At 35.6% G+C, this 15341-nt stretch overlaps 1 protein-coding gene across 2 annotated transcripts in view; it reads left to right on the top strand.

Annotated features, from left to right (window-relative positions):
- Window positions 1–15341, top strand: part of gria2b (glutamate receptor, ionotropic, AMPA 2b) — a gene marked incomplete at both ends in the record, with an annotated part of 44974 nt that overhangs the window by 24757 nt on the left and 4876 nt on the right. For both annotated transcript variants that reach the window (XM_079249622.1, XM_079249623.1), the window contains 8 exons: window positions 5885–6081; window positions 7130–7183; window positions 7284–7442; window positions 9665–9832; window positions 13034–13138; window positions 13375–13482; window positions 13758–13964; window positions 14117–14484. In XM_079249622.1, the coding sequence (XP_079105748.1) occupies window positions 5885–6081; window positions 7130–7183; window positions 7284–7442; window positions 9665–9832; window positions 13034–13138; window positions 13375–13482; window positions 13758–13964; window positions 14117–14484 (1366 nt within the window). The remainder of the gene's footprint in view (window positions 1–5884; window positions 6082–7129; window positions 7184–7283; window positions 7443–9664; window positions 9833–13033; window positions 13139–13374; window positions 13483–13757; window positions 13965–14116; window positions 14485–15341) is intronic.

The raw sequence follows: 15341 nt of genomic DNA, 5'->3' as shown, positions 1-15341 counted from the left end.
ATGATAGTTATTTCAGATGTTTATAGTTTTGGTGGATTATGGTAGTGATGTGCTGGATTCCCTAGTCCTTTGGCATAATCATTCAAATTAAAAACCTAAATCTTGAGCCTGCTGGATCTGGCTCTGGACAGCCATTGTAATTTACTGGCCCCTCGTTACAATCCAACTGAAGCCAGTTTTTGTCAAAACAACATATTGAAACAGTATAGTTAGACTTTTTATGTAGTTGCTGTTTACCAATGCACTTAACATTAAATTCTGTTATAGTTGCATTTTTACAATATGAAACACCATGCAGGCAATGAGGGGGTTTATTTGTCCACAACAGGATGTAATGCAAAGTGTAGACTCGTGGTAATTGCGGTTTTCATCTATAATATAGGATTAAGCTCTTTTTAATATTATTATTTATTTACTTTTTTGAGCTGATATAAATAAATATGTATGAACATATGCACAAAATGAACAAGTGGGTGAAAATACATTTATGTAGACGGTCAGTAAATGTACTAGAAAAACTAAAAGCAACATGTTGCATGCAATCTTACATACTACTCTGGGACATCTTTTTGACATATCAAGACTGCAGTTAATGTATGAAAACACCTCTCTAAGAGTCCCAGAAGCAGCTTTTCTTTCATATCTCCCTAATAGTAGCCACATGAAACTGCACAAAACAGATGACCCGGGCAGAAAGGTAGACAGGGTATCAGGAAGAATGAAGAATCCATTTGGTATTAAAAATGAAACAGGCTACACAGATTCTTGATTGTGTGTCACATCATTATTTCAGCTGACTAGGATTCAAGAAGATAGTAAAAGGTGTATTGGTATTTAGATGCCCAAATAACTGCGTGTTTCAACTGGTAGATACAATAACTGATTCTGAAACATCTTCCTACATGAGGATGTCAAAACCTTTCGTCTAAGTTTTATATAGATATGAACTTGTTGAAATCCATAAGTAACCTTAACCTTTCGAACTAACCATCCATCCATCCATCCATCCATCGTCTATACTGCTACGTCCAGTTCAGGGTCACAGGGAGACTGGAGCCCCTCCTAGCAATTAACCATCAATTTAAAACCTTTTTTTTTTTTCATGCTACCATTCTATACTCCTTACAACACCTGTAGATATAAATATGTGATTTTATTTTTAAAGAAATGTACCATACAAATTACCGAACATGAAATATAAACTTGCAAGATTAAAGCAAATCTAATTTTTTAGTCCCATTAGTTCCTTATTTAGTTGAGACATAAACCCAGAATAGCCTATGTCAGTTTGCACATTTAAGTCAACAGGTTGTCATTAATAGACCCAGTAAAAAGAATATGATATAAATCCCTGGTTTTCATTAAATGCATGACACTCAGTCAGATGTATGAGGACCTGTAGTTATGGCCCTGGAAAAGATCACGGGCTGCATTCATCATAGATGAGAACTATCAACTCTCCCATTTCAATATCCAGAGCTACTTTGTATTCTAAACCATTCTGCCATTGTCCTTTAATCCTTTTCATCAGTGATCCTATTCTGTTTATCAGTAATAGTGTTGAAGTCTGAATGTAAAATTAGAATTCTTTAAGCAGATATTTTCCTTCAATTTCTGAAAGGTTTCAATCACTAAATGTGACAGTTAAACACTCCAGATTAAAAAAAACAAAACACAAAAATAAAATAAAACAAAACAAGAAAAGCATCTAGATATGTGCTAGTGTCAAGATGAAGATGGTTGGTAGAATAAAGGAATAGCCACACAGTGAAATAAAGACACCAGTGAAACTGCTGCTTGTGCATTATCTCACTTTGCTGTGTCATGCAACTCATTTTCTAGTGTCACCTTCTAATTTTGATTTGGTGACTTGTACCCTGGAGACCAGACTCCTGAAGCAGAGAGTACAACGTACAATTAAAAGGAAACTCTTTTGCTGAGTGCCATTCTAGCTTGATCCAGATCCTGCAAGGAAAGGTCATGTTTTTTTGGCTGTAAAGAGAAAAAAAAAAAAAAAACAAGTATAAATATTGAGATCTCTAGAAAGCGTCACATTTCCACATTATGATAATACTCTGAGTGGTGGAGATAAATCAGCTCAGACACGTGGGATCTCTACATGCTTAAGCTGAATACATTGTAATGTGCTGCAAATGGATTAGGAAGGATTACTTTTAACTCTCTATCGTTTTACATCGCTTAAACTCTCCCACTGCATCTTTCCTTACTCCCACACACACACACACCAAATTTTGTTTATTCGCTTGAAGTAGCTTCCTCTTCGCTCCTTTTTGCACATTTCCTTTAATCTCACTGGTCTGTTTTTAAGTGTTCATCTCTAAGTCTTCCCCATCAGTCTTGTTCTGATGTGGAGCAGGATCAAATACTGCTCCTCTCTAAACTCAGAGGCAAAAACTGTTTTAGATTGTCCCTGTGCTAATGCTAGCGCTGACCTCTTCTCTACTGTACATCCTCAGTGGCACTAAGGAGCCTGTTGTGCATATTTCATCATTGCATGGCTGTCTAATTAGGTCAGTGTGATCCTGTCTTTCCCATAGCAACCAAAGTGTAGTGTGAGAGAGGGAGAAAGAGAAGAAAAAGAGAGACTTACAAGTGACTGAGTCTGTTGGTAAATGATGCAAGGTTTACCGTGTGTGGGTGTTCCTCGGTGAAAGGAGGGAATGGAGTTGCCACCAGTTATGATGAATTCTTATAGCACAATGGAATTGATGGATGAAACAACACAGTAACAGGCACTTTGAGTATTCTCTTTTTTTTTTTGTATTTCTTTAAGTCAAACAACAGCAGAACTGTCCTTATACCAGATCATGGTGTTTCAGAGGTTACTAACTCTGCAACAATAGCACAGCGACTGAAGGAACGGTTTGACATAGGGACACTTTGGGCCTTAAATAGTGATGCTGAGTGGTCCCATCATGTAGGATTTTCACAACAAGCAACATGAGATCCAACTTGTTCCCATAGAAAAAAATATTGCTGCTTTGCAAATGCCTGTAAATACAAATGCAATTTCTATGGCTTGAGCAAAAGTCTGGCTTGGATCAGTTCGAGGCAAGGGGTTCCAATAAATTGATGTAATTTTTCTGGGAAAACCAGACAAATAAATTTAGAAACAGCTTAATGGTCTCATTTATTGGTATAATGACAAATTAAGCTAAGCGGTTTCCTGTTTTATTTATTTGTTTATTTTACTTTTTTTTTTTTTTTTTTTAAAAGAGGTAGGTATTTTTGTAAAAGATCATTTGCACCTCTAGTTATGCTTTATTCAGCCCGACTGAAGGAAAAATTGCTCTTTGGACACCTGGACAAGGGACACGCCATATATTTTTGTTAGCTTAGCAATATAGTTCCCAGACGTTTCCCTGCGGTGATCCTGTTATCTGTTTATTGGTAATCAGAATGAATGATGAACACAGACTGAGTTTTTGGAGTAGGAAAAGGAGACTTCTAAACCATATTTATGAGTGTAATAACAAGTGATAATGTCCATTTAATGGCCTGGCTGTGTAATGTAATGGCAACTCCTCACCGGCCTTTTTTCTTTTAGACATAATGGCTGTTATCTTTCAGCCGTTATGCAACACTCAGCTCTATGGATCTCTTTAAAACAAAATACCAAGACAACTTGAAAAATGCTTTCCCAGTTTTGTCCTTTTCTAAATCACAGTGCTCACAGTAATATTCCAAAACCAGTCTAAAATTTCTGATGTGATTTTACCCCAACAATACATAAAAAAAACCCACATTTTACCCAATTCAAGTCGTGCTTTTAATGCATTATGCAGACAGTGGACATGCTTTTGAAGAATGAATATTAGACCACAGTAAGAAAAGGAAGACAGAATAGCAAATACATTACAGCTATTTTTAAAAATCCTGTTAAGGGACTAAATAGATTTTTTCCAATGTATTTATGACTCATTCATCAATGACTCAACATTAGTGTATATTATTTCAGTGAAATTATTGAAAATAACTAGAGTTACCATAAATATAAAATTAAGAATTAAATTGCATCATACCAACTTCTTAAAACTTTCAAAGTAAACATATTTTTTTAAAGGAGATGTTTTAAACGTACTATGTAAAGTTATAAAAAGAAAAAATGAGGATAATGGAAACTTTGTCATATATTATAAGAACCGTTCTTTGAAAATTTTCTAGAATTTACCTTGAGACTAAAACTCTCTAGTATGCCCTTTCCCCCAATATTTCAACTATTAAACTTCTAAAGCTGCTTTGTTTTGACTGAAATGTGATATAGAATGTGTTGGTACTTTGCTTAACTGCAACTTAAACTGCATTAATTAGTTGTATAATTGGCTGTGGCTGAACCTTAATAAACATTAATGCAAAGAAAAATTTTCATATTTATTTATTTTACATTTAGCTTTCATTCTTTCATTATTGCTATTTTTGTTTGTTTCATACTGTATGATTATTATGAGCGTTTTACATGTTCGAAATAAGTTCAACTCAACTCAACTCGACTCAGTTCAACCGTAAATCATTCTGAATTTGAATTACATCATTTAATAAGTATTAATAAAGTAGTAAAATTTAACAACACCACAATGGCCTTCCTGTAACCATGAAATATAATCCAGTCAGATAAAATTGCAAGCCTCCATTTTCCTCACCACTAGCATAAAACCATAGCTGTGACACATGAAATTGATTAAATCTGTAATTCAGTTCACTGTAGCCAGTTTGAATGAAACACTTAACCTTTTTTTTTTTTTTTTTTTTTTTTATCAAATCACTCTCCAACTATTCTCTGCAGCAAAGATCAATATCAGCAAAGATTTAACAGGGAGAAGAGACAGACTGGTTATTAGGGACAAAGGTTCAATTGCAGTCCTTTAACCTTCCATCTACCATACACAGTGTAGATTTCTCATGATGGACTTTATCATAGTTCTAATAATTTTCATAACTTATTTTATTTATTCAAATCGAATACTTTCTTATTTGTCAATTCAAATAAAAGAAGAGGGAGAATAAAGGTTAGAACAAGCCCACTTTTATCCCTTCAAGGTCCTGGTCTACCTTTTGGTAGATATAAATTTGCAGCGACTGATTAATTTCTTTAAACAATTGTGGAAATAAATCTGCCTGAGACATCTCCACTAATTATTTTGTTATGTAAAACACACAGTAAGTGTTGCTTATAACACCACTGTTTCAAATATCAAACATTTCACTTTTGTTACATCATTATTAACTTCTTTTTTAACATCTTAAACATTTGCTAAAAAAAAATTAAAAAAAATAAATAAATAAATAAAATGTTTATTCTTGTCCAAAAACAAACAGAACAACAAAAAGAAACATTCTCTGACCTTTTTTGTTAGTATAAAAGGTAAAGGGTCATGGGAAATAAATTCTGAAAGCATAAAGAAAAAAAAAAAAACTGAAAACAAGAATGATTTAAAACTCATGCTGAGAGTTTTACAGATAAGCAATAAAGCCACTAAGCAGCAATGGTTGTGATGCAGTCAAGTGTATTGTTGGAGACATTTTCCTCCCACATGTTGGTCAGGTTCGTACCGGAACACCTGTGACTCATCTAGATGAGCTCTTTACATAAGGCACTGCGTCGCAGCAAAGCCTCCATGGGGCTTGAAAAGCAGACAATGAGCAAAGTCATTCTGCAATAATAATCCCATGCATCAAAACAAGTCTTGTCTACAGTCAATACAGAATTTGTTTTCTTTATTGAACTGTTTCTACTTACTTCCTATTTTGTGACTACCTATTAAAAATGTTTTTAGGAGTCCAGATTGCTTACAACCTCAAAAGTTATTGATGATTCAATCAGAGAGGAAGACAATGTTACAATTTTTTTCATTTCTGTTTGCAGGTCTCACAACCCTGCAGGTTGTCCTGGATACAGCAGCAGAAAAAAAGTGGCAAGTGACAGCCATCAATGTGGGGAACCTCAAGGATGAGAGAAAGGATGAGGCCTACCGCTCACTTTTCCAAGACCTGGAGAATAAAAAAGAGAGGAGGGTGATCCTGGACTGTGAACAGGACAAAGTGAAAGACATCATGGACCAGGTAGTCTAGATTATTCAGTTTTTGTCTAATCCATCTGAAATTAAAGGTACAGAAAGGTGTAAAACATGCAAAAAGCTTCATAAAAATGTATTTTATAGTTTCTACACAGAAATTGCCTTGAGTCATTATGGTCTTAATTGCTTGAATTTGCTTTGAATTGCTTGACCGTCCGAGTGATCCAATTTCAGTGTAAAATGTCTCAAAATATGAGAATAGACACAGTGATGACAATCATGACAAAGAATAGGAACACATAAAAGCTAATAACCCCATTTTCCTTGAATTCCTCACAAGTAACAAAATACTAATAAATGGAAACAGGTGCATTTTAAAGGAAAAGAAGAAAGTATTATCACATGGACCTGACAGTGCAACAGATGTCAAATGGCCTCATAACTACCACAGTAAGACCTTATTTAATCTGTGAAAAAAAAAAAAAAGTAGCAATTAAAGACACAACAAATGCAGATACACAACCTATTTTACCAACTTTTACCAACAGGAACATCTTATTTCTTACCATTTTAAAGCTTAGCAGCATCTGTAACTGAATGCAAATTGAGGTCTTTATCAGGAAAACCAGACTGTTTGACTAAGCAGTCTGCTTAATGTCAAATATATTTACATAGAAGGCAAAAATTGCTATTATCAAAACATACATCGAATAGCAGCCCTTACTAATCTTGATTATTTCTTGCTGTGTTTTAATATGAGGTGTTCAAACTGGGCATCGCTTATATGTGTGTTCCTGATAAGAGAAGAGCGTTTGGAAAGGGATATCTCTATTTTGCAGAATCCAGAATTTTCTCTCCCTCCATTTTTGAAATGTTACGGTTGACAGTGACAAAATATAAATATAAATTTAGATATCCATACGTTTGGTTTTAGTTACCAACTTTATCATCTTCTTTAATAGTTTTTTAAAGTCAAAACAGGATCTTGTCACAGAATCTTTCATGATGCTTTGTTTGCAATGCATAATTCATATATTCTAATTGTATGCTGGCAATAATTGTGTGTGATATACATCTGTCATTTAACCTTGCAGGTCATCACAATTGGCCGTCATGTTAAAGGCTATCACTACATTATAGCCAATTTGGTGAGTTTAATCAGCTTCCACATCATGTATGTGTTAGCATTTCAGTTTTATGCAATGACTTTAACTATAATCATCTATATTTTCATTCTGATGTTGTCAGGGTTTCATTGATGGGGACTTGTCTAAAATTCAGTATGGAGGAGCCAACGTTTCTGGCTTCCAGATTGTTGACTTTGATGATCCTCTGGTTTCAAAGTTTGACCAGCGATGGGAGGCTTTGGAAGAAAAGGAATATCCAGGAGCTGACAGTAAAATAAGGGTGAGCATCAGCATACTGGCACATCTCCTGCTTTCATAGGCTGTAAGGTTTATAATTGTAATTGTTGTACTGTTAGTTACTGATGTTATAACAGTAATAATTACATTATTATGATGGTGATGATGATGATGGTGATGATGATGATGATGATGATGATGATGATGATGATTATTATTATCTTTTTTTGGAAATTGAGTAATTTTTCATTTAATTTAAATTAAATTTGCAATACTTACTTAATACTTAGAAAAACAGCTGGCAGTGAATGGCATCAGCCACGGACGCATAGTCTGGACAGTAGCATGCTTTCAATCAACCAAAAGTTATGCTTAGATGGTATATGGATTTGAAATTCTTTGTTAGGAGAAAAATTTGACTCTCATAAATAACTGTAACCAAATAATGCAGTCAAAGAGGTAGCACATTTTCTCTTGATCGTATCTATGAGTTCCAGTTAAAAGTTGGCTTGTACAGTCAAAGTTCCACTCTAGATGAGCATAAGTGCATCACAATTTTTTGATGCAAGTGAATCAATCTCACTGTCCTCCCATGAATGTAGTAACTGGCTCCAGTAAAGCAAAGTCTAAAAGCGTTCTCTGTCTGTCTGTCAAACTGTGACAGACAGTTTCCAATCTGCTCACATCTTCCCCTGACGTAACATTCTGCAAGCACAGATGTTGCACCTTTCCTTTCAAGCATTAACTGAGCTGATCATGTAAATCGTGGTTTTGTGTTTTCCTTGCTGCTTAAATCATTAAACATGTTTGTCAGATCAGTTAGAATAGCCAAGTCTAGCAGACACTGGTCGCCATTTAGTTCAGTGTTGCTTAATCCTGGTCCTCACGACCCACTGACCTGTATGTTTTAGAGGTTACCCTACTTTAACATACCTGAATGAAATGAATGGTTTGTTAATACAGACTCACAGACTCACATTGACTGAATCTAAATCAGGTATGCTGTATTTGGACCACATCTAAACATACAGGGCAGTGGATCAGCAATCTAGATTCGGAAATACAAAGGCTTGTTGCTTGTTGCTTGTTGTCTGCACTTTTAGCTAGAAGAGAAAAAAAGTCCTTTATTACTGGACTAATAAGACTAGCTTGACCTCTTAAATCTTTTGCTGGAATGTTCTTTGACTGAGCCATCAGTGTGTAGAAACAACAGCTGATCTTTGCTGCCTCATCCATTATCTCTTTGGTATTAACCATATTAGTCCATAAAGTTAAAAATTGGTGTATTATGCAGTGGTAATTACAGAAGCCTGGGAGAGCATCATCTTCCCCATTTGCCGTTTAAGCATCAGTCTATTGCGAGTGCTCTGTCCAAGGTGATTAACACCCGTTTGTACATCGGGAGCTGGCTTTTCTAGATAATAGTTTTTAAAGACAGGAAAATGTCTTCTTGTGTATGTTCTTTCATAGACACTACTGTCAAAAGCTACTCTTTGGCATTCATGTTGGTACACACATCTGAAAAAAATACACAACTGGGCTTTGTTAAAACGACTCATCTGTTGAGTCGTTTTATTGCAGTCCAAAATATTGTTTGCCAGGTCAAATCCTTGCCCATTGTTTCACAGCACAGTAAAACTGTGTTTTTTGATAGCGTAATTATAGCACAAGAGAGCTTTTATTGAAAATGTTATTTCTGGGCTGTTTTGTTGTCAGGGAAACGCCTTTTTTTTTCATCATCTCTCCATCTTGGAAAGACTTGTACTTAACACCAGAATGATGCATTAGTGGCTGCGTTCGCTGTGCCAAAACACATCAGACCAAATTAATTCTAAATATTTATGCTTAAGGAACATTGTGGATTGTCAAAAAAGTTTTTCCTTATCTCTTTTGTCAGTATGGATCAGACTTTGACCAGCTTCACAACTTCACAAGAGGACAAAAACAATATAAAATTGCACACTTTGCTATTTAAATCTAGACATGAACCTTTTCCATTGCTTTAAAATTGTATTTGGAAAACTAAAGAAGAAGCAATTTTCTACTTCTGTTTTTATTTTTAGAAAACTGGCCATTTGTGCCGCAGAAGCTTTAAGTTTGGAATTAAAAACCTTTCTTGTACTATCCTAACTTTATTTGCCATTTTCGATGTGGAGCATTTAAAACAGCTTTAAATCAAGTCCATTAACTTGACTTCAGCTGACACTGCAAACTGGGGTGGGAGATCCTTAATGAACTCTTCAATCTTCAATCTCTGTCCCCTAGTACACGTCAGCGCTAACCTACGATGCTGTTCAAGTAATGACGGAAGCCTTCCGGTATCTTCACAAACAACGCATCGACTTCACAAGGAAGGCCAACACTGGTGACTGCCTGGCCAATCCTGCTGTTCCTTGGATTCAGGGATTAGAAATAGAGCGAGCTCTGAAACAGGTAATGTTTTGTTCCCTACATTACTTATTACGATGGCTAAATTCTAAACAAATGGAGTCAATGACTCTTTCTTTTGGATGCACATAATATGTTTTTACTACTTTTAAAAGAAAGAATGGCAAGTCAGAATTTTTATCTTGTTTGGATATTGTATAAATAACAACTCCTGCTTTTTGTTAGAAATGATGAGAGAAACAGATTTTCAAGGCCATCATCACAAGAGAGCACATCGTGTTAGGATTTATCTTTGTGCTTGAAACACAAAAGTTCAGATCATTCAGCTCTCAATACCGGCAGTAACTATGACAACAGTAGGCATAGTGATAGATATCAACCAATCACCTAACAGGTGTCTCTTGATCATGCCTAGCCATTAACAAAGTGAGTACTGCAAATGAAAATGTGGCCTTATTCATACCAGACTTTGTCATGGATGAATTTGCAACAGGCTTTAAATTCCCACTTTTGTTGGTGAAGACTTGTTTCCATGGTAACAGCCAACCTCTCTCTTCTGAAAACGCACAAGCACCCACAAAGGCTGACAGTAGTTCAAAGACATTGATTAAAGACTGATGTTTTCAGCATGCGTATGTGCACACAGATACACTGACAGCTATTTTTTTTTAGAAGAAAAGCACGTGTTTACCTACAGACTGTCCTCTGAGCTTTCATGGAGAGCAATTAGATTTACACTGACTGGAAAATGGGGTTCAATATCCAAAGTAAAGCCAGTGGAGATTTTTTTTTTCTCCAAAAATGTCTCAGTATCTAGCTTTTAGCCTCAAAAGGTGCACAATTCTGCAGAGAAAATCCAATTCTTTGAACTATTTTCTTTTTTTTTTATAACTATAAAAAACTGCTATCATCTGAGGAGTGCTAATGTGCTGTACTACTGCTTCAAGGGGTCATAATTCTATTTCCCATGGGAACAACCAGCTATTAAAATCTTTTTTTTTCTTTCACTGAGGCTAACATGCATCTCTGACACCATTTTGGAAATCACTGCCATTGATCCAGGTGAATGTAGACTCCTGATGAAAATCCATTTTATCAGATAGAGAGTGTGCCCCACATCACATTTGCAAATCATCACACAAATCATTAAGAAGAAATAATTCCACATTTTTGGATTTAGGAAATTTAGATTGATAGAAATCCCTCCAGCTGCATATTTTTCATGCCAGCCAAGTCATGGATCCTGATCCAATTTAGGCACTTAAACGCTGAGTCTTCTTATGTAATCACCTTTGTTGGCAAGCATTTGTTGCTTTATCCACCAGCTACTGACTCATGTCCCAAAGTAACAACTTTACAACCATGTTACCTAAGAGGCTACTTTGTTAAATGAGAATTCTCAGGCAGTAATAAAAAAATTGCATAAAGCATATATTTTTACTTTAATAAATATGAAAAATCTGAAATTATGTGGGCATCACACCTCAGAAGTCTGTACATTCAAATGCACCATGAAGAAAAGCTGCCATTAGCTGACTTGTTAAGAGAAAAATGAATTAGTTGCATTGGGAAAAGCCTACCCAACAGTGTTTAATGTCACTATATCAATTCATAGTATTCTCAGAACTTGGTCACTAAAGTTCTGTCACTCAAAGACTTATGTAAATCTTTTGAGCTCTTTATTTAAATAGTCTACAGAGAGTAAGAAAAAATATGGAGATTAGATTAGCAGCAGTCTTTAAATTTTACCAGCTGCTTCTGATCAAAAACATGAAAGCCTTTCTGTTGTTTCTTTGCTAAATTTTCTACTTTCATATTTTCCATCCCTCCTCTTGTCAGAAACTATTTCACGACATAAGCTAATCAGTGACCAAACAATTCAGGTGTTTGATTGCTTCAAGTGCAATTGTAGTTTCCTTAAGCCTGCAAAATCCCTGATTGGATTCAAGATGTGGGACAAGCAGCAACATTTACATTTGTGCAAAAAGCAGTGGTTTCAGTGATGTTAGCACCTTTAATTTGTTTCACGGCACATCCGTACCAAATCACAAAAATATTTAGACGGTCATTTACTGAAGTGTTTCCTCATCTAAGTCAAATGAAAAGAAGCGTTTATGGAGGTGAAAAGTTTAAAATGCTGATGAAATCCTCTGAGTGTATTTGTTAGTCCATAAAGATACACGCACTGGGCTTTGGTTTGAAATACAGCTTAAAGACAACTGTGTCTTCATAAAATTTTCAGTGAATATTAATCTTCCAGCTTTGACTCATTTGCTATTTATGCTAGTTGCCAAGAAGAAATGAGACTCTTTGCCAATAACCTTTTCCAAGTATCTCACTACATGCTGAGTTTTTGCTGTTATTTCCTCTCAAATCTAGACACCGCTAGCTTCATTATGTCTTAGTGCTACTTTACAGCCCAGCATGCAGTCAAATACCAAAAACTTAGGATGATGGAGCTGACTTTTAAGAGGAGGAGAGAGTAAATGGAAACAAGGGGCACCTCTTAATGATCCGCCTCACATGCTTGTCACTTTGGTGAACTTGGAAGAAAAGGATATGGGTCATCAAGACTACAAGCATCAATTCTGTCACAATGAAAAGATTTGTCAGATGAGGCAAGTAAACATTGATCCCTCGTCCCAATCAGCCTTTTGTGGAATGCTCTTTGTACCCAAGGACTTCTGAGAATGTCCAGAAAATCAACTCCATACTTTAAAACAAATTTACCTTCTCTGGAAATCTACCTGGTTACATGACGCATCTGGATATTTTCAAGGCGTAAGACTGATAAGTTTGCTTGGCCTGAACTTGGGTTTTCACACACACACACACACACACACACACACACACACACACACACACACACACACACACACACACACACACACACACACACACACACACACATTCAGAAGATATCTAGAATGTTTCAGTACAGAAGGCAACATCTGAAAACCCAGATACATATGTGAATAACTTACTGGTAAAAGGTTTCAAACAGATATCCTCACTGCACAACAGACTGCATTTCTAAGACCTCTGTATGATATTTCAGCAATTAAATCCTCATATTTTTCTTATTGCACAATGTAAGGGCTTGGAGGGTGAATCAGTGAGTTCTGATTATCAGTCTATGTTTAGGCTCTTCTACAAATAGCCAGCTTACATCCATCCTACACATTAACTTGTTTAAGTTTACTCATATGATAACCCCATTGTAACTGTTTGAAATTGTGTGTTCAGGTTCGTGTGGAAGGCCTGACAGGAAACATTCAGTTTGATCAACATGGCAAGAGAGTCAATTACTCAGTGAATATAATGGAATTAAAGACAAATGGTCCTGTAAAGGTGAGTTCCTGATTGGTCATTTCCACTAATAAAGGAAACTAAATGGCTTTATTTTTCAAATTTAAATCTATTACCACCATCTAGTATTATAAATTTTATTTCTTGTGAAAAGTGAGATAGACTGTGAAGTTATATACTGTTTATGGACAGTGTATATGGATCCTTGTGCATTGTGTTTATGCTTAGTAATGTTCCTCCTGTTTTGGCTATAATGCATTGCCTGTTTCCTCATTCAGATTGGATATTGGAATGAAGTTGACAAAATGGCTGTCACCAAATCTGATGTTTTCACAAATGACTCAACAGGAATGGAAAACAAGACAGTGATTGTAACCACCATCTTGGTAAATATTGTGATATGATTTCATAGAACCTGTTGTGTGTTGCTTTTTTCATGTAATATTATCCATTTTTTAAGTCCAGCTTTTCACCAGAATGGCAGCAGGCCACTTATTTCATGCTGTAAGGTTGTTCTTTAGTCTGGCACTAGTTCCTTCTTGCTGTGAAGCTGAACTGTCAGCCTGGTGCGAGACCTTTGTCTTTTGTAGCTACTTTTTAAATTGAAATTCACCCTTTTTTGTGCTGAACAGTGTTCTCTGTTTGTGTCTCCCTCCTTCAGGAAGCGCCATATGTAATGCTGAAAAAGAACGCTGACCTTTTTGTTGACAATGACCGGTATGAGGGTTACTGTGTCGATCTAGCTGCAGAGATAGCGAAGCACTGCGGCTTCAAGTATCAACTGAAAATAGTAGGTGATGGGAAGTATGGAGCAAGAGACGCAGAAACCAAAATCTGGAATGGAATGGTTGGAGAGTTAGTGTATGGAGTGAGTAACTTGGCTTTTTGATAAACATTTTTAAGCAAATATTTTAGTTCCATCATAGTGTGATGTCTTTCAGGTGTTGTTTATTTTCAAATGGATGTGAAGATATTTTTTAATCCTAAATCTGTTGCCATTTTTGCCCTTTTGATTGACAGAAAGCCGACATTGCGGTGGCCCCTTTGACCATTACATTGGTAAGAGAGGAGGTGATTGACTTCTCGAAACCCTTCATGTCTCTGGGGATTTCCATCATGATCAAGAAGCCTCAGAAATCCAAACCGGGAGTCTTCTCTTTCTTGGACCCACTGGCGTATGAGATCTGGATGTGTATTGTATTTGCCTACATTGGTGTCAGTGTGGTCCTATTCCTAGTCAGTCGCTTCAGCCCCTATGAGTGGCACACTGAGGAGTATGAGGACGGGCAGATCCAGACCAATGAATCAACTAATGAGTTTGGCATATTCAACAGCCTGTGGTTCTCCCTTGGAGCCTTTATGAGACAAGGCTGTGACATCTCACCCAGGTAGGCCAAACAATCAAATCTGCCATGTTCCTTGTAATTTGATTAGTCAAAAGGAAATAGGTTTCGACATGTATGTGTGTATCTGTTCACTTTCGATAATTACTTGTACTTAATGGTTTACATTTCTTTCTATAATAACTAGAAATGTTGTTGCAAATATTCATCTTTTCATGCTAAATTTGCTGGTTGTGCAACACTGTAATTGCCTGAAATTGAGAATAAGGATATCCGAAGATAAAAATCTCAGCCCCAGTGCAATAACAATAATAATAATAATAATAATAATAATAATAATAATAATAATAATAATAATAATAATAATAATAATAACAGTGTGTAATTTAAGTTTGTAATTTTCACTTATTTAGATTTAATCAATTAAATAGTTCTGAAACTAGACAGAAATTATGTCAATTTTAGTTTTGTTTGTTGCTTTTTTTCTCATTTTTTACCTTTTTGTATTAATATACTGGATGTAAACAGTAAAGGTCCGCATTTGGGCTGCATTTTCATTTTCAAGGGACACTTTTTAATTGATGCTCATACTTAACTGATCAAAACTGCTGCACATTTGAAAAATCCCAAATTAATATGCAAGAGCAAAAGAATAATTTCAAACTATACTATAATATGCTGAGTTTAGGCATTTAATCAAGCAAACCTTTTGAAAAAAAGTATTACAAATTAATATATTTAGCCACCCTGCATTATATGACATGTTTTACTTCTACCTATTGTTAACTGAAAATAAGAATCATTGCAGTAATGATCATAATTATTAATAATGTTTATTTATACAACTGTTCAGTTTTCTATTTAACATGGCTGGAAAAAAATCAATAATTTACCTACCCCTG

This window comes from Telmatherina bonti (assembly GCF_933228915.1).
Source record: "Telmatherina bonti genome assembly, chromosome: 12".
Taxonomy (NCBI): domain Eukaryota; kingdom Metazoa; phylum Chordata; class Actinopteri; order Atheriniformes; family Telmatherinidae; genus Telmatherina; species Telmatherina bonti.
The sequence above is the reverse complement of the archived record's forward strand: the minus strand, read 5'-3'. Positions and strand labels throughout refer to the sequence as shown.